At 52.6% G+C, this 21,090-nt stretch overlaps 1 protein-coding gene and 1 non-coding gene across 2 annotated transcripts in view; one reads left to right on the top strand and one right to left on the bottom strand.

Moving 5' to 3' along the window:
* The window catches only part of LRFN2 (leucine rich repeat and fibronectin type III domain containing 2), a 200,817-nt gene extending 181,519 nt beyond the window's left edge, over positions 1-19,298 (top strand). The window contains exon 3 of the mRNA XM_043907385.1: positions 15,878-19,298. Within this exon, the coding sequence (XP_043763320.1) occupies positions 15,878-16,841 (964 nt within the window). The 3' untranslated portion in view covers positions 16,842-19,298. The remainder of the gene's footprint in view (positions 1-15,877) is intronic.
* LOC122697900 lies at positions 1,347-1,449 on the bottom strand. The gene has a single exon (XR_006342229.1). It is a non-coding gene; the product is annotated as a U6 spliceosomal RNA (small nuclear RNA).
* Positions 19,299-21,090: the final 1,792 nt, after the last annotated feature.

Here is a 21,090-nt window from a genome sequence, read left to right as displayed (position 1 = left end):
CCCTCCAGCTGGAGTGGAGAATATTTGGTGGGTGTGGACAGTTCTGCTTCTCCGTCCACTGGACAGAGTGGCCTCCCCATTGCCCACAGAGCTTTTCTCCCTACCCTGAGTCATCCCTTCATGGTCAGCCTGCTTGTTAGAGGCAGAGATGTCCAGGGCAGGATCAACAGGAGTGCAGGCCGGAGAAGTGCTGAGCGGGCTCCAGCAGACCACCAGCTGGAAAGGACATCTCTTCGTGGCGTAAGGCGGCAAGCACGATGGCCCTGCAGTTCAGTGAGCCAGAAGTCAAGCAGTCCCCTTGGTCACGGGCTCCAGCCTCAGGCATGTAACTTGGAGCACCTGTCAGTTTCTCAGCCCCTCATTCATGCAGAGCTGTTGAGGGTCCTCATTAAAAAAAATGACACCTCACCTTTGCAAGTACTTTACCACGTGCAGGCAGGAGCTTGCTAGGTTTTCCCAACAACCTCCTAGTCTCATTCAGCTAGTAGCTGCCAGGGCCAGGGTTTGAACTCGATCTTCAGGCACCAAATCCAAGTATCATCATGACTGCTTTTTCTTCCCCAGTAAGCTCTGAGACCTCTAAGAAATGGCACAGAGAAATATTTATTGCTAAGTTTCTAAAGGTAATACTGATTACTTCTATTTAAAAATAAGTTTTCTTGAAGCATTAATTTAAAATGTGTTAATTTCTACTGCTGGCTGCTTTTTATTGCACATATCTTGAGTACTGTACTCCGTACTTAACAGATACTATTGTGTTTAAGTTTCACAAAATACTGTAGGATCCATGCTATTAACCCATTTTGCAGGCAAGAAAACTGAGGGATACTTAGAGATGAGAAGTGACTTACCTACATTGCATGGTTAATAAGCTTTTTTCACCCTAGCACAGCCTTACCTGGAGAGTGATATAGTTCCCTTCTTCAAGAAGCTTCTGATCTGATGGAGGGGATTACAATGGGTGTAAAAGGCAACAAGCATCTTTTTGGCCACTTTGTTACTGTGCTAAAATATACACAACATTAAATGTACCATTGTAACCATTTTTAAGTCTGTAGTGCAAGAACCTTAAGTATATTTGCATTGCTGTAGAACCATCACCATCATCCATCTTTACTTTTCCATCATCCTAAACTGAAACTCTGTACCCATCTGATGCTAACTCCCCATTTCCTCCTCCCCCATCCCCTAGCAAACATTCTTCTACTGTCAGTCTATGAATTTGACCACCCTAGGTACTTCCTATAAGGGGAGACACGCAGTACTTGTCTTTTGTGTCTGGCTTATTTTATTCAGCATTATGTCCTCAAGATTCACCCAAGTTGTAACATGTGTCAACATTTCATAGAAATGTGGAATGCTTCATGAATCTGTGTGTCATCCTTGTACAAGGATCATCCTAATCTCTTCTACATCGTTCCAATTCAAGTATATGTGAGGCTGAAGCAAGTGCCAGCATGACATTTTTAAGGAGTTGGTGGCACAGGTGACTTAGCTCCTGTGCAGTACCCCTGGGAAATCACAGATCTGCTGACTGGGCAGGGTTGTCTGATCAGGTACATCACCGGGTGGCACTGACTTGGCATCTGCCGGCTGTTCTAGTGCGTTTGGAGGTGGCTGGTGGGGAATCTTCATTTTGTTCACTCCTGTGTTTACAATGAGGTATAATTGGTCTGACACCTTCTGTGTTTCTTCTGTAAGTGATGAATTGTTATTGAGCAAGTTTTTCTCAGCTCCTTGAGGAGATAAATGGCAATGATCATCGCCGTCGTCATCGTCGTTGGGGTACCAAATGGCCCTGGGAAGGGAGAGGAGGGGCAGTGGTATTTTCCCCACACACATCATGCCTCACACTCACTGCAGGAGGTTGGTGCTGCTCTCCCCACTTCTCATGTGAGCAAACTGAGGTTCAGAGAGAGGAAAAAGTGAGTCCACACGGGGGCAGAACCAGCTTTCAAAGAGAGATTTCTGCCAGGTTCCAAAGCCCACAGTTTTTTTCCCCTGAGATGTGCTGACCTGGTGGCTCAGACGATAAAGAATCTACCTGCGAAGCAGGAGACCCAGGTTCAATTCCTAGGTCACGGAAGATCCCCTGGAGAAGGGAATGGCTACTCACTCCAGTATTCGTGCCTGGAGAATTCCGTGGACAGAGGAGCCTGGTGGGCTACAGTCCATGAGGTCGCAAAGAATCAGATACGACAGAGTGACTAGCGCTTTGTATTTTGTATTGTGCTGACCCAGTCCTTGGGGGTTGGAAGCTAAGAACAATTAAATGCAGAGAAAATTTCCACATCCATAGAAACTCGGATGAGGAGAGACAGAGGGAGAGAAGGATATACAGAAAGAGAGAGGCCTGATGTGGGCAGGGGGCCTTGCCTGGGTTGGCTCAGCCTACAGTGATAGAAACGTGACTTCAGGGAACAGGATGGGAGTAATATGGCTTAAACGTGGGAAATCACAGGGCATTTCCATTAACCACCTGCTCAGGGTGAGCTGTGGGTGCGATGTGACTTCCCGAAAGGAGTGTTGTCTTGGATGGGGGGCCTCAGGAAAAGTAGAATGTCTAGTTGGGGGAAAGGGACACTTTTCTCAGAGTTCAAACCCACCCCCGACACTCATACATGCAGAGAGGAGGGCCAAAGACAGATGGGCGTGTGATCAGAGGGGAGCATCTGGGGTGCAAGATGGAGAGCGAGTCCCGAGGAGATGGTGGGGAGGGAGGGAAATGTTCACTCCGGAGAAGTGGAAACGCAGGGCGGGGTGAGAGAGCTGCCGCACAACTTGGGAAGCGCCAACATATGTTCAAGAAAGAAACGCCTTGTCCCGTGGGTGTCCCCATGGGGTTGAGCCGGGACCGGTGGGACCAAGCAGCAACTGTCAGACCTCAGCAGCGAGAGCAGGAATTCTGAGCTGCGGGAAACTGGAGGCGGGGCTGCCTGCTGTGTCCATGGACATGTGTGAATGGAGGGCCAACAGCCAGAGGGGTCGATGGTCCCCTCGGCCCGGCCTTCCTGTGACCTGTGAGTGGAAGTAGCAGAGGGAGGACTAGAAGGAGCTACAGCCTCGTGGGGCCAACCGGAGACGGGCTGGGCTGGAGGGCTGGCTGGGCCAGTGCAGAGGCTGGCCGTCAGAGCTCGGCCAGCGGGCCTGGAGTGGGGCTGTGCCCCTGCCTCCCCAGCTAGTATTTAATCTAACCTCATGCTGCAGATTCATCTCTGATGTCGTTGGGACCAGATGACCCCCCTCAGTCAGAATCCTTAGCATCCTCTAAGCTCGTGATGGACCAGGGACAGTTTCAATTGCAGGCACTGGCTCATTTCACCCTCCTAGCAATCCAGTGAGGGATGCTCTATTGTCTGTCCCCTTTTACAGAGAGGTTAAGTGGCTTGCCCAAGGTCACAGAGCTGGCAAGTGATGGACTGGGCTTGGAACTCTGGGGGTCCAGCCCCAGGCTCACATGCTGACCTCTCGGCTTTACCCTCTCGATGAAGGGGTGCAGCGGAACAGGGAGGAATTCCTGCCCTGATCCTGTGGTCTCCACCGAACGTGGGGGCTGGTGGTTGCCCAAACCCTTGCCAGGTAGCTGGGTCTGTCACACGTGCCGGGTCAGTGAGCAAAGGCAGGGCCTCCCCAGGTCAGATCCTCATCTGTCACCAGGGGAGCCCTTACTCTGGAGAGGTGGGTGAAGAGGCAGCTTGCTGGGCCGTGGCTCCCTTTGGTTTGTCTTCCAGTGATCTCTGCAATCACTCAGCTAGGGCCTAACGAACGTCACCATGTGCCATCTGAAAAAGACTTTTGGAGTCACATGCGGTGGGAGCAGGGGGAACGAGATGAAAGGAGATGTGCTGTTGAAGCCACGAGGTCTGCTGTCGGCCCAGCCAGGATCCAGGCACTCCCGCTTCTCCCATGAGATGCTTGCAAGGGATTTGCCAGCCATGAACCCTTGAGGCCTGGATTTCCACTGTCAGAGATAAACATTCCTTTTAGCTCAGCATCACCCAGTCCTTTATATAACAAACCCTCCAGTGGCTCTTACTGTGTCCCAAACACTGATCCAGGTTCCTCATGAATCATGACTCATTTAAACTTTATAACATCCCCATAGAGCGGAGCTTATAAATGCTCCGTTTTGCAGACATAGGATATTTCTAGGAAAATAGGCCCAGACAGGTAAAGGATTTGCCTCCTCCCACCACCACCACCAGTAAGCAATTTCAGCTATGAAGGGGCAGAAGCAGTGTTTGAACCCAGCATCCAGCTCCAGGGTCACCACTGCCTGTTACCACCTCTCTTTCTAAAGGTGTCTATTCCTGAGAAGGGTGACAGGCATAATGGTGACTGGATTCATCAGGGACTTTTCTTAATAGAGACACAGCAGAAGTCTAAGGATAGCTAGTAGATGAAAAGTGGGAAAGCAGGAACGTGCTATAGCAATGGGGGACCAGAGGGGCCAAAGCCTCTCTGGTTTGGCCTGGGGCTGGCCCAGCCTGTGGACCGTGGGTAGAGGGATGCTGCTTGGAAAGGGGCTGACCACAGGCTGAGTGAGAGGCAGAGAGTCAGAGCACTGTGGGGGAGGGGCGACAGGCTTGAGTCAGGCCTGGGGGAGCCCCAGAGAGACCCCAGTGAACCCAGAAGTCCCAGGAGCCAAGGGAAGCTGGAAGAGCTGGAAAGAAGGGCTGCAACTCTCCAGAGTCATGGAGAGAACGCCTAGGAAGACAGAGAACTCAGAGGCCCGGATTGATGCCTACAAAATCAATTGTCCTTGCTTGGAGGGTGTCTGTGAGCCTGACAACACTCCCCGGCCCGGCCCACCTTTTTGGGGCACCAGGGCTCACATGGGAAATGACAGGATTCTTACCACCTGCTGGAGAGGGGCGTAGCAAGAGCCTCAGTGAGCAGAACTCTGAGACGGTGGGCTGCTTCCCAGCTGCACTGTCCCATGTGGTAGCCGCTGGCCACATGTGACCATTGAGCCCTTGAAATACGCCTAGTGTGACGGAGGAAGTGAGATTTTAATTTCATTTAAATTAGTTTGAAGTTAAATTTAAAAGGCCACGTATAGCTACTGCATTTTATCTATTTTATTTGTTAGTCACTCAGTCGTGTCTGACTCTTTGTGACTCCGTGGACTGTAGCCCTCCAGACTCCTCTGTCCACAGGATTTTCCAGGCAAGAATACTAGAGTGGGTTGCTGTTTCCTTCTCCAGGGGGTCTTCCCCACCCTCCTACGTTACAGGTGTATTCTTTATCAACTGAGTTACCTGGGAAGCCCGGCCACTGGATTGGGCAGTGCTAATACAGAACATTCACTCATTCAAAATGTTTTTGAGGGCCTACTATGTGCCAAGTATTGTTCTAGAGGCTGAGGAAATATCAGTGAACAAAGGAGACAAAAAACCCTGATCTTAACCCTGAACTGAGATTCTAGTGGAAGGAGAGAGAGAGAATTAACAGGAAGCCTAGTAAATAAGCAAATGATAGTGTCCGTCAGGCAGTGAAAGGGCAGTGGGAAAAGATAGAGCTGAATAAGGGGCTTGGAGGGGGCAAGGTAGAGATAGGGGAAGGTGGCAATGTTAAATAGGGCAGCTAGAGGAGGTGACACTGTAGCAGAGTTGGAGGAGATGAGGCAGGGAGTGTATGACATCTGGAGGAAGGGCATCCAGGTAAGGGCAACAGGCAGTGCAAAGGCCCTGTGGCAGCAGCACCCTTGGCAAGTCATGAGTAGCAGGGAGGCTGGGTGACTAGTGCAGAATGGGCGGGGTGAGTGGGAGGAGGGGACCTGGGAGGGGTGAGAGGAGATCATAGAGGGCCCGTGGGGCACGTGAGACTCTGACTACGCGAGATGGGCCTCACTGGGGGCATTGGGCAGAGGAAGGACTTGACCTGACCTGAGCTTTAATGGGATGCACTGGCTGTTTGTAGAGGAGAGGTGGGGGTGGGGAGCCAGAGAGTTCATCCAAGGCCAGTGCAACTGGGGGTTTAGATCCCCAGCCCCGCCTGCTGTTCTCAGGGCTGTGAGAATGGATATTGGGGTACTCTGCCTCAGAATCTCACTCCTGTTGAATGTGGCTCCTTTACTTTCTGATGAGCAAAATCATTGCCAATTAGACAGAGTGCCTCAGGCACCCAGGTGGGCCCCCGTGTCCTCAGGAGGGGCAGGGGCTATAGGGCAGTGACCGAGCCTGGCCCTTGGCCCTTCTCAGAAGTTAATGAGAGGCTCTTGATTCTTGGAGCCCTCACTGAGTCGAACTGGCTCTGTGGGAATCCTGTTCTGAGGAGGAGCCACGGGCCTGCCCCTGTTATCACTCAGGGCCCAGCATTCAGGGGAGGCCAGCATCTGGCACAAGACCAGAAGAGGGGATTCTGCGATACATATTGTAATTACAGTCATTCTCTCTAATTGCTCTCTGATCCTGAGACCAGAAACAACAAATACAAAAGACAGGTCCTTCCAGACCCATAGCAGTCTGTCCTGCTGAGTTTGAACACAGCCTCAGAATTCTTCTCAACACTAGTACTTGTCTAATCCTCGGAGCTGGCACACGAGCGAAACACAGTGTATTTGCAAGGCCTCTGGAACCCCGCTCCTGGCTCCTAATTTGGTGACTTCATTTCCCACCACTCTCCATTTCCATCACTCTGTTTTGGCCAAACCGGTCTTCTCACTGTCCTTGCCTCAGGGCCTTTACACTGGTGGCGGCTCCCTCTATGGGAAAACCACCCACAGAGAACCAGGTAGCTCCCTCATTTCCTTCAGACCTCCCAGAAGCTTTCAGAAGTAGTAGGACAACACTTAACCAGTCATGGAACTCTCATCTCTAGTTAGCTCTGTGGTTTCAGGTCCATTCGGTTAATTCCCATCTCTAAAATGGGGAGCATTATTACAAAAGGTACTTCAGGGTTATCAAGAGCGTTGATTGAGAGTGCTGGGTTCAAATCTTGGCCAGGCACAAATGTTTTCTCTGTGAGACCTTGAGCAGATCACTTAACGCCCCTAAGCCTTGATTTCTTCTTCTGTAAAATGAGGTTAATAATAGTACCTCCCTCATGGAGCTGCCGTGGGGATTAAATCAGTTAATACAGGTAGAGTGCTCAGAATACTGGTTGGCATATAGTAAGTGTTCAATAAATGTCAGCTGCCATTGTAGTCATATACATTTGTGTTTTTGTGTTTTACTTAGCTAGACACTAAGATGTGCTTCTGCTGTGATCTGATTCTGCTCAGTTCAGCTCAATACAGTAGAGGGAAGATCACGCTGGGTGGCCCAGCAGTCCTGGGTTACGAAACTGGTTCAGCCGCCTTCCGGCTGTGTGAACGTGAGCAGGTGACTGATCCGCCCGAGCCTCAGTTTCTTCATTGGTAGTGTGGGGATAATTACTCCTACTCACAGAGTCAGGGTACAGAATCAGAGAGACCCTGCCTGTCAAGAGCTGGGTGCATAGTATGTACTCAATAAATCCTATGCCAGACAGACCCAGCCGCATGGGCTCTGCTGCCTTGCAGGGAAGCCAGCCGGCCCCTCTGGGACTGGCAGGCAGAGGGAGAGGCTGGGGAGCCAGGCTGCTTGCCTCGGTTTAATGAGGCCCTTTCATGTGCCCTGAGATGTCATGGCCGGCCAGGGAGCTTGGCAGGCTGGTGATTCTGTGAAGAGCCAGTAATGAGGGTGCAGAACCAGCAAAGTGGAGTGGGGGCAGCTTGACGTGGTCTTCAAATTAGCGCTGGGGCTCGGCAGGAGGCCGGTGCATCACTGATGGAGGGTTAGCGGGGGAGAAGGGAGAGCACCTCAAAATGCTAGGAGCTGAGGGGGATGGAGGCTGGGGTGGAAGACGTGGTGTCTATTCCCAACTCCAGGAAGGCAAGAATTGCATTTCTTGTGTGGACACCAGCACCGACTGCTTCCTCTTACACAAACACACTCATTCCCCTTCAGTCACCCCCCCCACACACACTCACCCTGTCTTTTTCTCTGTCACAAACCTACACATAATGGATTCCTCAGGGTCACCTCATTGTGTCTTCAGGGGGCTGGATTAGTCAGGAGAGGCCCGCTACTGGGGTGAATGGAGGCAAACGCATAAAGGCTCAAGCATGGGAGAGTTTGATGTTTTGCTCTCCCGAGGGTCCAGGGCGGTCTCCTGGGTCTGTCAGGAGGCCTTCCTCACATGCAGACTTGGGCACCAGATTTGCGGTGCCCCTCAGGTGGGCCGAGGCTGGTCACCGCACCCAGGGTCCAGGGAGAAGGGAGCAGGGACTCCCGCTCTTTCTGGGCCTGGCCCAGAGGTACACATGCTGCTGCCGTGTTCCCCTCGCCAGAACTCACCACCTGGACCCCGCCCAGTGTGCAGGAGGCTGGGGAGTGCGGTCTGGAGTGAGCCCATGAGAGGGGGACCGTCGTCCTCGGGGGTTCGCTCACAGGCTTTGCCCCGAGGCTCAGGTGGCCTCTAAGAACCTCTCCCATTCCCATTCCCAGATGTTCCAGGAATAGTATAGCTTTAATGGTAGCAGTTAGGGAAAAGTAGACTCGGCCTGCAAGTGTCTCTGGGAGAGGTCATGTGGGGAGTCCCCTCAGAAGTATTGGGGGACATGTGGAGTCTCTGGGGCACTGGGGAAGCTGGGTAGAAGAGGGACATAGCAGTGACCAGAACACTGTACGTAACCAGAACCTTTCTGTACCATTTGTATGTGAACACCTACACACACACACACACACACACACACACACACTCACACTCACAAATACTCAGGCAGTCAACTCTCAAATGACAGACACACAGACATGTCTCCCACACATCTTTTCACACACACACATTCACTTGCACTCACACAGTCCAACACGTATCTACATGCAAGTTCATAAAGATTGTCAGGGGTGCCCTTCAAAGATGTAGAAAAATGCCTTTCCAGGAAGATTTCCTTAGGACCAGCCAGTGTCTGAGAGTCACCAGCCATTGTATTATATTTAACTAAGAATCCCTCAAATTTGTACAGGCCTTAACATTTAGCAAAGCACTCTTTCATTCACTGCTCAACCATGGGGTAAATATTTACTCAGCAGTGACTCAAGGCCAGATACTATGATTGGCAGAGGAGATGCAAAGATGAAGACACAGCCCATGTCCTCCAGGGAGACATAGGCATCCGTGGAGCAGGGCTCTATTGGAGGAAGGCAGGAGGGGCTGTGGGAGCAGAGAGCAGAGATGGGGTCAGAGGTGATGCTGAGTCAGGCCTCGAAAGATGGGGTCACCAGGTGGAAAAACACAAGTGATTTCCAGGAAGAGGAGCTGCTCTGTGCAAAAGTGCCACGTGTTAGATTTGGGGAGTGATGAGTGATTCCGAGAAGGTGGCAAAGTGCTTCCTTCAGCTGGAGTTCTACTAGATAAAATGTGATGCTACTGACATGAAGTAATGACAGTTTTCTCCAGAAATGCAATGAAAAAATACATTTTTCCTTCTTGTCGTGTGAAGTATATGTTCTTGTGTCACCTAGGATTCACTCAGGGGAAAAAGGGAACACTCTAGATCTAAGAAGGAATCTGGTACTGGGGTTGGGTTACAGGTAATGGAATTGCTGAGGGGTCAGCATCGCCGAGATTAGCTATAGCCAGAAGCCACTGCCATCACCCACCCCACCCAAGGACTTCAGGTACAAGGAGGAGATGGTTTGATCAGAACCTAAGATCTAGGTCTATCTGGCAGGAGCTAGAACCCCTGAAGGTGGGATCACAGAGGAGGCTCAGGAGCTGACAAGGAGATCCCACTTAGAGCAGAAAAAGAGGAAGAAATACCTGGCTCTCCCCTCCTCCTACCTGCTAGGGCCTCCATTGGACAACTCTACCTGGGAGGCAAAGGAGCTTGGGAACAGGCAAGGGGGTCTGGGAAATGTAGTTCCTCATTGTCCAGGGGAGGGCAGGTGAAGGGAAGACAGATGGCAGAGAATAACCAGTATGAGAATGATAACCATGATGAGAGAGTAACCAATATGCTCCTGTGTGATGTCTTCTAAAACCTCTGCTATCAACTGTAGAAGTCAGCTGTAGATTTGTTTGCTAGTGTTAAACTGAATGAACAAATACCAAAAAGAATATTAATAGGGGGGTGGAAAAAAGGAGGAAAAACAGCTCAGAAGCAGCTACTTAACGCGTGTTTTGTTTTTCCTGGGTAAGCGCTTGGGGTGGCAGTTTTAAATTGTGCTTTAGAGCGTATGAGCTTAATTAAATTTAACACTTTGGAGCAACTTAAAATAGCAATTCATGTTTTCTACTAAAAGAGATGTCGCCAGTTTATGTGACGGAAAGAAATCTATCAGGATTTCAGGATGAGTCTTTCACAAAGAGGGCTGTGACCCAATAGTTGTGCCAGACATTTTTTTTTTTTTTTTTTGCCTCTCCAGATCCATTTGCCCCTCCTGCCCACTGCTGTGTGCCCTGAAAGGTTGACCAATGTGCCCCCATGAACTCTGGCTTTCAGTTGGGTTCGATCATGGGGAGCAGTAGCAGAAGGCTGGGAAGAGGGAAGAGACTTGAGGCTGGGGTACCTATTTGTCTGGTCATCACCCTGTATGGTTGCCCCTGGTTGTCTCTGCCCCTCAACCAAGTTTTTTAGACCGATGTGTCTCCACAGGCGGTGATTTTGTCCCCAGATGGTAATGTCTGGAGGCATCTTTGGTTGTCATAACCAGGGAGGGGGGCTACTGGCATCCAGTGGGTAGAGGCCAGGGATGCTCCTAATAAACACATACAGTCCACAGGACTGCCCTACCACCAAGACTTATCGTCCAAGTGTCAGCGGTGCCAAGGCTGAGGCACCCTGCTCTGCCTAGGGCAGTGCTTCTCAAGGTACTTGTGGTGAAAAACCAGCTTTCTTTTCTGCAGACCAATGCTTTTGTAAGAATATCATAGAAACACTTTATCAGAAAAAAAAGTGACCACTCATTTAGGTGTCCCAACCAGTGCTAAATGGCTGTAAAATGTTCTTAAAGCTTACTGTCAATGTCTGTGCTGTCTGATCATGGACCAGGATCAAACAGCTCATCAACGATCACCCACCTGTGGGCCACACTGAGTAGCGCCAACCTCCGTGAGTCTCCTTCCTGAATCTGGAAACAGCTTGGCTGCGACAAGCCCTGGGTTACTATCTGTGCGCTATGGTCCCCATCCCTGGCCCACTTCTCTGAAAGGAGTCCCTTTACAAGTGGTCCTTTATTATCCCATTGCTCTAGGAGTGTGCCCTCTGCACCATGGGGCCTGACTGATTCTGAGTTGTTTTAAGAAGGTGGGCTAGGATGAGGGTGTATGAGTGGAAGGACAAGAATGGGATGGGAAATCTGGGTTGGGAGCCCAGCTCAGGATCCTGGGTGTCCCTTGTAGGTCATAGCTAGCCCTTGAAGACTGTTTCAGTGGCCAGGGGACACGTCCAGAGTTATGTTTTAGCTGGAGAGTACTCTGGAGATGATGGTGTTGAGCACAGACTTCAAGGAAGCACAACCAGAGGTGGGGAGGCCACTTTGGAGACCAGTGGCAGACCGGAAATGGTGAGCAAGCAAAAGCATGACTGTGGTGATGGAAAGAGGGAGAGGTTCAGAAGGTACAGCCTGCCAGCCAGAGTGCTCCTAGGTTGTGGGTAGGAGTGAAGTTGTTAATAACCTGGGTTCTTGGACTCTTTAATCAATGGAAATTGCTAAGGACCAGATGAGAAATTCAGGCAAGGCTTTTCTGGGGCTCCTGCTGCAGCGCGAGGAAGCGGAAACAAGATGCCCTTATTCACCCCCCAGGGGGGAGGGGTTTGAGCTGGTCCCATAAATGGGACGAGCGTGGGACAGATCGGTGGGTCAGGCTCAAGGGGTGGATTGGGTGGTCTGCCCACCCCTGTGTTGGTGCTGCATGCAGAGATCATGCACAGGACCCTGCTTTTGCTTCCAGCACCTCAGAAGTGGCAGTTGGGTTTTGGCCTTTTTGTATCTTGTTGTTCATCATTTGCCCCCACAGGGCATGCACACAGTTACTTTTAGTGCCTTGGAGCTTCTTTGTAGGGCTTCCCTGGTGGCTCAGATGATAAAGAATCTGCCTGCAACTGGGAGACCCCAGTCTGATCCCTGGGTCAGGAAGATCCCCTGGAGAAGGGAATCTTCTTTGTATTCTGGTGCTCGAGGAGACGTTTGTCCAGGTGCAAGCACTGCAGTGCAGGGCCCCAGGTCCCAGTCTGTCTCGAAGAGGGATCCAGGCTCCCCAGGTCTAGCCCAGGGGCAGTCAGTAGTCAGGAACAAAATGGGGTGGGCATGGCCACGTGGGCAGGAGATGGGGTTGGTTCTGTCACTCGGGTTTGAATAGTGCCTGATTCACATGACTTTCTCTGGCAGGCCATCCTTTCACTGCCTGGAGTGGGGAGCAGTCTTGCTTGTGATTAAGAACCAGGGTCTGAATCTCAGATCCAAATCTGGTCTCAGCTCCATTCCCCCAGGGGAAAGTGAAAACTGCTTAGCTTCCTCCTTTCCTGAGTGGGAATGATAACTTATCATTGTCAGGAGGCTAAATGAGATACTACATGTAAACTTCCCAGCACAAGGTTAGCACTTGGTGAACGTTGGCTATTATTGTCAGCAAAGGAAAGCTTGACTTCCAAGGCGGTTTGAGCCAGCTGGTTCTAGTTCTCCTGTTAGGTCCACACCCCACACCCCCCCCCCCCCCCCCGACCAGAGAAAACAAGAGCTGCTTTTCTGCTCTTAATCCTGGGAAGCAGGCTTTTCTATCTGGCCTTTCTTCTGATGCGCCATTTACAGTGCACGGATTTCCCCCGCCTGACCCTTCATCCCGGGTGCCAGCTGCTTGCTAAGGATCAGACTCACCCTGTAACACCTCCCTTAACAGCAGCCTAGGGGGATGGGGAGAGGCCAGGCAGGGTCCACACAGCGTCGCCCCGGGAGGGCAGGAAGACAGGGAAGTGGCTGAGAGGCAGCAAGGCAGAGCGATCAGGAGTGGAGGCTCTGGGGCCAGACTCTCCGGTTCGGATCCTGGCTCTGCCACTTACTAGCTGGGCGCTCTCAGGCAGGCAGCTTAACCTTTCTGTGCCTCAGGCTCTTACATGTAAAACAGTAATAATAACGACCTCCCAACAATTGTTGGATTAAATGAGTTAGTCCTCTTAACAATCCTGGAAAAGAGTAAGCCCTCAGTGTTGGCTACTCTTAGTAGTAGTAGTAATAACCAGGTCTGCTTCCAGGATAAGACAGCAAAACACTGAGATGATTTCTAGGCTCAGAATCCCTCTCCTGTGTCCTGGGATTGTGGGGAGGTTTAAACACAATATTGAGTATGAAAACCCTTGTCACATACCAGGGGTTCAATAAACCAGCCAACCCATCCCTGCCCTGAAGGGATATGTTCTTTTATTGCTCATGACCCAGAGAGGTGGCCAAGTGAGGTGGGTCAGAGGGGACTGGAGTTGGACTGCCTGGGTTTGAATGCCGGCTCTCCATGTTATGTTTGCCTAACACCTCTGCAGAAAAAAGACCACGACAGTGGCTGCTTCAGAGAGTTGCTGTAGGGCTAAGCAAGTTGATAGACATAGGGTGCCTAAAACAGGGCCTGACGCACACTTGCCATGAAGCATTTGCTCTACTGTCATCGGGTTTCCCAGCGGCACTAGGGGTAAAGCACCTGCCTGCCAGCGCATGAGACTAAGAGACACGGGTTCAATCCCTGGGTCAGGAAGATCCCCTGGAGGAGGGCATGGCAACCCACTCCATTATTCTTGCTGAGAATCCCATGGACAGAGGAGCCTGGCGGGCTACAGTCCACGGGGTCACAAAGAGTCGGACACGACTGAGCACACACGCTACTATGTCACCATTCTGGGTGTGCACAGCTCCTGCCGCCCCAACTCACGTCGCTCACGTCGCTCACACCGCTTCCCTGAGGTGGAAGGAGGTGGACTCTGCACAGCAATTGGCCCAGCAGAACCGAGGTCCTGTTTGTGGAGGAGTGTGAGCCTCAGTGAGCTGAGTTGCTCCATGGCAGGGGCTGGCTGACCTGCAACAGGCCTGGGAGGGGTTTTCACTGAGAAGAGGAAAATCATCCTCATTTGTGGAAAGGAATAAGCCCAGACTGTGGATCTAGAAGCTAGTGTCAAAGCCCAGACTGCCTCATCCTGGCAGTCCCAGCTGTGTGACCTCAGGCCAATCACTTAACCTCTCTGAGCCTTGGCCAGCCCTCCTCTGTGACCTGAGGGCCCAGGACTGCCATGATGCACAGGTGGAACAGATGGACCTAAGGGGCTGGGTGCTGTGCCTGCTGATCCAGGCCTCCGCCTCCTCCACTCACCTCTTCTGCCCCACGAACTGTAGCTATAGGATGGAGGTGGGGACGGGCCAGAGGACTCAACTTCCTTGTGTGGCTTCCCCAGCAGCCAAGAGGGGCCGAGAGTGAGGCGGGAGGCAGGAGCCTCCAGCGCTGCCCACTGACGGGACGTCAATACCTGCCTGTCAGTCCCAGGCTCCATGTGCGGTTCCCAGGTGGAAGTCTTCAGGCTCCAGTATTTCGTGTTTGAGGTCTCAATTAAGCTGCCGGGCCCTGGGTGTGAGCCGTTGACGGGCGCAGACGGCGCTGGAGTAGCAGGGGACTGAAGGATACCCAGTTCTTTGGGAGTTGGGGGTGGGGGGCGGAGGGGTGGGGGAGGCTGCAGAGAGACGAGGCTCCTTCCGGCTGAGGTGAGTATTTCTGCAAGAGTGTATGTGGGATGAGACAGACGTCGTTTCTAGGAACTCTCACCAGAAGGCATGCTGGAGGGGCTGAGGCTAGGGTGGACCAGCCCCAGTGCGGGGAGATTGCTGCCCCCTCTGACCCTCTCTGAAGGTGGAGGGAGCCGTCAAGTCCTCCCCAACCAGTGATACTGCCCCGGGTGTCTTTGGATGCCCCTGGCCTGCTATGGCAGTGATGGAGGACCCCGCTGCTCCCTCTGGGAAGCAGAGCTCCCCGCAGTCTTCACCACTGCACCACGCCCTTCCCCTCCAAGCAACGCCCCTCTTCGCACCTCCAGTTTGCTTCTGCCTAGACCCCCACCCACCCTCAACCCATCTGCAGCAGTGAAGTTCTCCCTCCTGAGACGAGAGAAAGCCATCTGGAGCGGAGGGTGGCCTTGGCCTCTGAGGACAGGACCTTGTCCGTGACTCAGCACAGCTCAGGCTCGGAATGGGGCTCAGTCAGTGCTGGGAATCTCCTAGGACAGACGGGGGGTAGAGGCAGCCCTCCGGGTGGGCGGCCATGGCTGACCTGACTCTCACCCCCACGGCCCAGAGACCAAGGGGCTGTTTGAAGCAGAGAAGGCAGAAGCGGGGAGGTGGGCAGTCCCTCTTGTTTAATTTCTGTGTCTTCACGTCTTTAATCTCTCTGCCTCCCCCTCCGCCCCTCCCCATGTCTCCTCTCTCTTTTTTCCCTTGAATCTCTCCCCTTTGTTCTCCGAACCTCCAACTCCAACCACTCTCTACCGTCAACTACCTCCTGTTCCATTCCCTTCGTGGTCACACTCATCATCGATTTATTTCCACCTCGTGCGGGTTGTCTCCCGCACCTGGTTGCCGATGTCTCTCTCTCTGTGTACCTGGCTCTGACACATGTACCCCCACCCCGGAATCTTTTCCTCTCTTTCCCCCCCATCTCTGTTCTCTTACCTGGGTCCCCCTCCTCTCTGGCTCTCCCTTCTCCTGTCTCTCCACCTCTTACCTCTCCTCTCTGCCTCATTCTCTCTGCATCTGCGGCTCTCTCCCTCTCCATGTCTCCTGTCTCTGTCACCCTCTCTCTTTCTTCTACTTCTGCCCCTGTCCCCCATCACCCTACTGTCCTTCACCATGCCTGCCCCTTTGGACCTATCCCCTCCACCTCCCAGGATGATCCCAGCCTCCAACAAGGCCTTTGTGGTCAACAACCTGGTGTCCGGGACTGGCTACGACCTGTGCGTGCTGGCCATGTGGGACGACACGGCCACCACGCTCACGGCCACCAACATCGTGGGCTGTGCCCAGTTCTTCACCAAGGCCGACTACCCGCAGTGCCAGTCCATGCACAGCCAGATCCTGGGCGGCACCATGATCCTGGTCATCGGCGGCATCATCGTGGCCACACTGCTGGTCTTCATCGTCATCCTCATGGTGCGCTACAAGGTCTGCAACCAGGAGGGCACGGGGAAGCCCGCGGCTGCTGTCAGCAACGTGCACTCTCAGACCAACGGGGCCCAGCCACCTGCTCTGGGCAGCGTGCCCAGTGGGGCCCCCACGCCCGGGCCACCCAAGGTGGTGGTGCGCAACGAACTCATGGACTTCAGTGCCAGCCTGGCCCGAGGCAGCGACTCCTCTTCCTCCAGCTCTCTGGGCATCGGGGAGGGGCTGGGTCGGGGCCCCTGGAGGCTCCCACCCCCCGCTCCCCGCCCCAAGCCCAACCTTGACCGCCTCATGGGGGCCTTTGCCTCCTTGGACCTCAAAAGTCAGAGAAAGGAGGAGCTGCTGGACTCCAGGACTCCAGGCGGGAGAGGGTCTGGGACGTCGGCCAAGGGGCACCCCTCGGACCGAGAGCCACTGCTGGGGCCGCCCGCGGCCAGGGCCAGGAGCCTGCTCCCCTTGCCCCTGGAGGGCAAGGCCAAACGCAGCCACTCCTTCGACATGGGGGACTTTGCGGCCGCAGCTGCGGGAGGGGTCGCCCCTGGTGGCTACAGCCCCCCGCGGAGGGTCTCGAACATCTGGACAAAGCGCAGCCTCTCTGTTAACGGCATGCTCTTGCCCTTCGAGGAGAGTGACCTGGTGGGGGCCCGAGGAACTTTCGGCAGCTCCGAGTGGGTGATGGAGAGCACGGTGTAGGCCTGGGGTGGGCCTCCTCCCTCCCACCCTACCAGGGTGGGAGAAGGGGAAGCATCTTTACCCACAAGTCTTTGTGGAGTTTCCATGGTGATGTTTACATCCAGGGACCATTTTGTCTCCCTGTCAACGGCCTCCCCCCGCCCCACTATGCCACCCACACACACCTTCCCAGGCCTGTCCCCCACCACCCGTTGGGGTGTGCTCAGGGAAAGCAGACTCGATCGCTCACATGTCAGACTGAGCCCTGAGTGTTTGGAAAGGCAGGGCTCCTGCCTTTCTGATCACAAATGTAGCCTATAAGCAAGCGGCTTTGGATTGCGGATGGTTCCAGTGTTGTCTTGTTTCTTAATTTATTTCTCCCACGTCCCAGACTCCTCCTCTTCAGTGACACAGATAATGGAGAGTTTACGCCACGCACAAAAGTGGGTCCCAGAAGCCCTGGTGGTGGGCAATCGCTGCCAGCTGAGCAAAGCAGGGAATGATTTGGGTGGCACGTTTGTTCAGGGGAAGATTGAAGTCCTCTGTCTAGACCCCCTCATTACTGCCAAGTCCCCACACTCAGGAGGGCTGAGTGAATCCCCCATCGCGGGCCCAGCTTCCTTTGCTTCTCAAACACAACGCCCCACACCCAGCACATCAGCTTAAACCAGAAGGGTAATTTGCAGGACTCTACATGTGGGAGAGGGAGAAGGGTTTTATGAGACCAATGGGTACAAAGCACCCTATGGAGGTGCTTTGGGATTTTTGCTTCTTTTAAGGGAAGCTGGAATGGGGGGGCATGGTTGTGAGGGGGTTGCCAAGAGGTTTTCTCTTAAGGGGAGTGGACTCGAAGGAGCAGAAGGAGCACTGGACACAGAGTCCAAAGCTACAAGTCTGGGTTTCAGAGCCACCACCCAATACCCAGTTGAATACAGCAGGCAAGGCCCTTTCTCTCTGGGACCTCAGGCTCCTAATTCATGAAATACTGAGATTGTACCAAATCTCCAACTCCCTTCCAGCTCGAAGGACTAAGGATCCTTCATGACTAAATGAGTTGCAGGATTTTGAAGCTTGAAGAGGTGTTTGCGATCATTTCACCCTTAACCTTCTCTCTCCTTCCCTCCAGAGTCCAAGGGACCTGCCCAAGGTCACATAGTGAGTTAGTGACCAAGTCAGGGCAGGCCCCAAGGCCACGTACCTCTTGGGGGTGGTGTCTGAAATCTGTTACCAAGTCTTCACCGTGGCTAGGGCGTTTCTGTGTCTAGAGCCTGTCCTTCGTTTGTTCTTGAAGAAGGTGGCTCAGGGTGGGACACGGGGACACGGGGGCTGCCTTCCATGATGCCAGTCAGGAGGCGGATCTGTCATGGACATGACAGGATGGTGATGGGAGGGGCACACAGGCTCCTGCCCATCTGGGGACTGAACCCCACATTCACAGACCGTGGTAAGAGGGGACAGACGACTTGTGGCCGGTGTGGGGGAAGGCATCTGGAAGCATCTGGAGGGTCTTCCCCCGCACCTCTGTCTCTCTTGGTCCCTGTCTGTCCCAGGTCTCGCCTCATTGTCAACACACTACCTCTCCCCACCTCATTCCTTCCTTTCCCAAACCTCCACCACAGAGCTCTAGCCTCATTCTCCCTCCTTCTGCCACTTGCCGACCGCACAGACTACAAAGCATACAGGTGAGTCCATCTGGGGCTGAAACGTTCTGATGGGCTCAGACCTGGAGCTGAGCTGGTGGTCCCCCAGCCCCACCCAGAACACACAGGCAGAGGGCGGGGAACCGTCTATGCAGGACTGCCTTCTGGCTCCCACCCAGGAGCCTCCAGACCCCATGCCTTCCTCCTTCCTTGCCCCCCTCCTCTCTCTCCTCACCTTCCCTCCTCTCTCCTGTCTTCATTCCTTTTTTTCTGGTGCCTCTCTGCCTCCCCCCAGTCCCTTTCTGGTCCTGACCAGGTCATCAACAGACCAGGCCGGTCTCTTCCTGAGACCACAAGCTCACTTCCAGCCCCAGTGCTGGAGCACAAGCTTTCTGCAGTCATGGGAGACCTCCAGCCTCGGTGACGTGAAAGAAAATCTCCCCCACCCTCCCTCTTTCTCTGCCCCATTTTCCTCCTCTCCTTTTTCCCTCTGCACTTTCTCACTCAGCCTTTTCTAAATGTAGCCATTGAGGAGGTGACCCCAAATACCACTCTCTTTTTGCCTTTGGCTTCAGGCGCCTAGAGGAAAAGTGGTAGACTTGGGAAGCGAGGGGAACCAGCTGTCCTCGTCAGCGGCTCCAAGCTCTGTCGTGACATGATATGTACTAGCACTTGTGTTTGTCAGGTTTGGAAAGCAACATCCCTGTGGGCAGAATACAAATGCCAACCTTCTCCTTTACTAAAAAAAAAAAAAAAAAGTGTACAGTAAAATGTACAGTTTTAAAATCAACAACTAACCACACTACTTGGGAGAGACAAAAAAAAAAAAAAGAACATTCCTGTGTCTGTGAAGTCTGCTGTTTATTTCTCTGGAAACTCTGTGGTTTTCTGAAGGTGGCTTCGAGATGGCATTTTCTCTCACACCTGTTTGGTTCTGCCTGGTGAGAGCCTGCTTACTGCTAAGTTCACATATAAGGCGGGAGCCTTCTGAACTAAGAGAGAATGGGCCCGCCCTCTTGGAGTAAAGGTCAGTAGAGGGTCTGGAATGAAGCTCCAGGCTAAGAAGGAATAGTTCAGTCTGTCCAGGCTACCTACCACCTTATGGCTCTGTCCTCTCACCTTCAGCCCTGCTTCCTTTTTCCTGGACAGTGGCCACCACCACACGTAGCCACTAGGGGCGCCAGAGTACCTTCCACCCACTTTGGGTGAGCCCAAGATGGCTTTTTTTTCCCGAAAGGGTCTTTCACTGGGGAAGCAGAACAAGGTGGGGCTAGTGGTAAAAAACCCGTCGGCCAATGCAGGAGACATAAGAGACACAGGTTTGATCCCTGGGTCGGGAAGATCCCCTGGAAGAGGGCATGGCAACCCACTCTGGTATTCTTGCCTGGAGAATCCCCATGGACAGAGGAGCCTGGCGGGCTACAGTCCACAGGGCCACAAAAGAGTCTGACACAACTGAGGCGACTAAGCACGCATGCACTCAGGATAACAAACCAAAGCACAGACCCACGGTAGAGAAACAGATGAGCTTCTGGAACACAGCTTCCCAACCCTACCTTCCTCTTAGTGTCTAGGTCAGCACTGTCTAAGAGGTATAAAGTCTGTGCTGCACTGTAATATAAAATTTGCTAGTAGCCCATTAAATCAAGTATAGAGAACCAGGTGAAATTAATATATAGTTTATTTAACCCAATATATCAAAAATATTTTCATTTCAACATATAATCCCTACAGAATTATTAATATTTTACATAGTGTTGGGAATCTGACGTCTGTTTCACACAGCACATCTCAGTTCAGGCTAACTGGCTTTAAGGTGCTTGAGAACCACACGGGGCTGGTATAGTCAGCTCCACATGTGCAGCCACTGACTTGGAAGCACAGCTTCTGGAAGTGGAAGGAAGCTAATAGTTACTGAGCACCTACAGTTCCAGATCCTGTGCTGCTGCTTCATCTGCATGCATCACCAAACCCTCACAGCAGTCTCTCAAGGTAAATACTATTATGCCAGTCTTTCAGATGAAGGGGCTGAGGCTCAGAGAGGTTAAGTAACTTCCACAAGGTCACACAGTAAGTCTGGCTGCAAAAACTTAGCTCTTCCCATGACATCACACTACCTCCTCTATCCTTTCTTCCTCCCTTCAGCTCATTCGTTTCAGGCAGTATTTTGTCCTGACTGAAGTAGTCAAATTTATAGTCTGATCTGAAAGCCTTTGGGTTGGCTTCAAGGACTAAAATTCTCCGAATGTTGACTCAGGGTCCTCTTGGTTAAGTGGTTTCTTCTGACCCCACGTTAGTCTTTCTGACCTCTTTTGGCTTGTATACATTCCTACTCTGGCCAGGAAAATCCACCCAGGCTTCAGATGGTCCTGCCCAGACCTTACCATCCCTCCTCCTGGCCTGGTGACCTCTAGATGTCCCTTGTTTAATAGTTTTCCATCTCCAGCCTCATCTGGTCCCCTCTGCCCTGAAAGCCTGTAACTTTGTCCCCTAAAGACAGAAAACCTCACAAAAGCTCACTCCAAAGACCAAACCCATCTTCCTGTCTCTTCCTAATTCAAAAACTTCCAACTGAAGAGGTGTTTGCCTACCAGATCCTCTTTCCTGATAGACAGAAGGCTTTAGCTCTC

The sequence above is a fragment of the Cervus elaphus genome, chromosome 7, assembly GCF_910594005.1.
Source record: "Cervus elaphus chromosome 7, mCerEla1.1, whole genome shotgun sequence".
NCBI classification, from domain to species: domain Eukaryota; kingdom Metazoa; phylum Chordata; class Mammalia; order Artiodactyla; family Cervidae; genus Cervus; species Cervus elaphus.
Note: the sequence above shows the minus strand (reverse complement) of the source record. Positions and strands in the feature narration are given on the sequence as shown.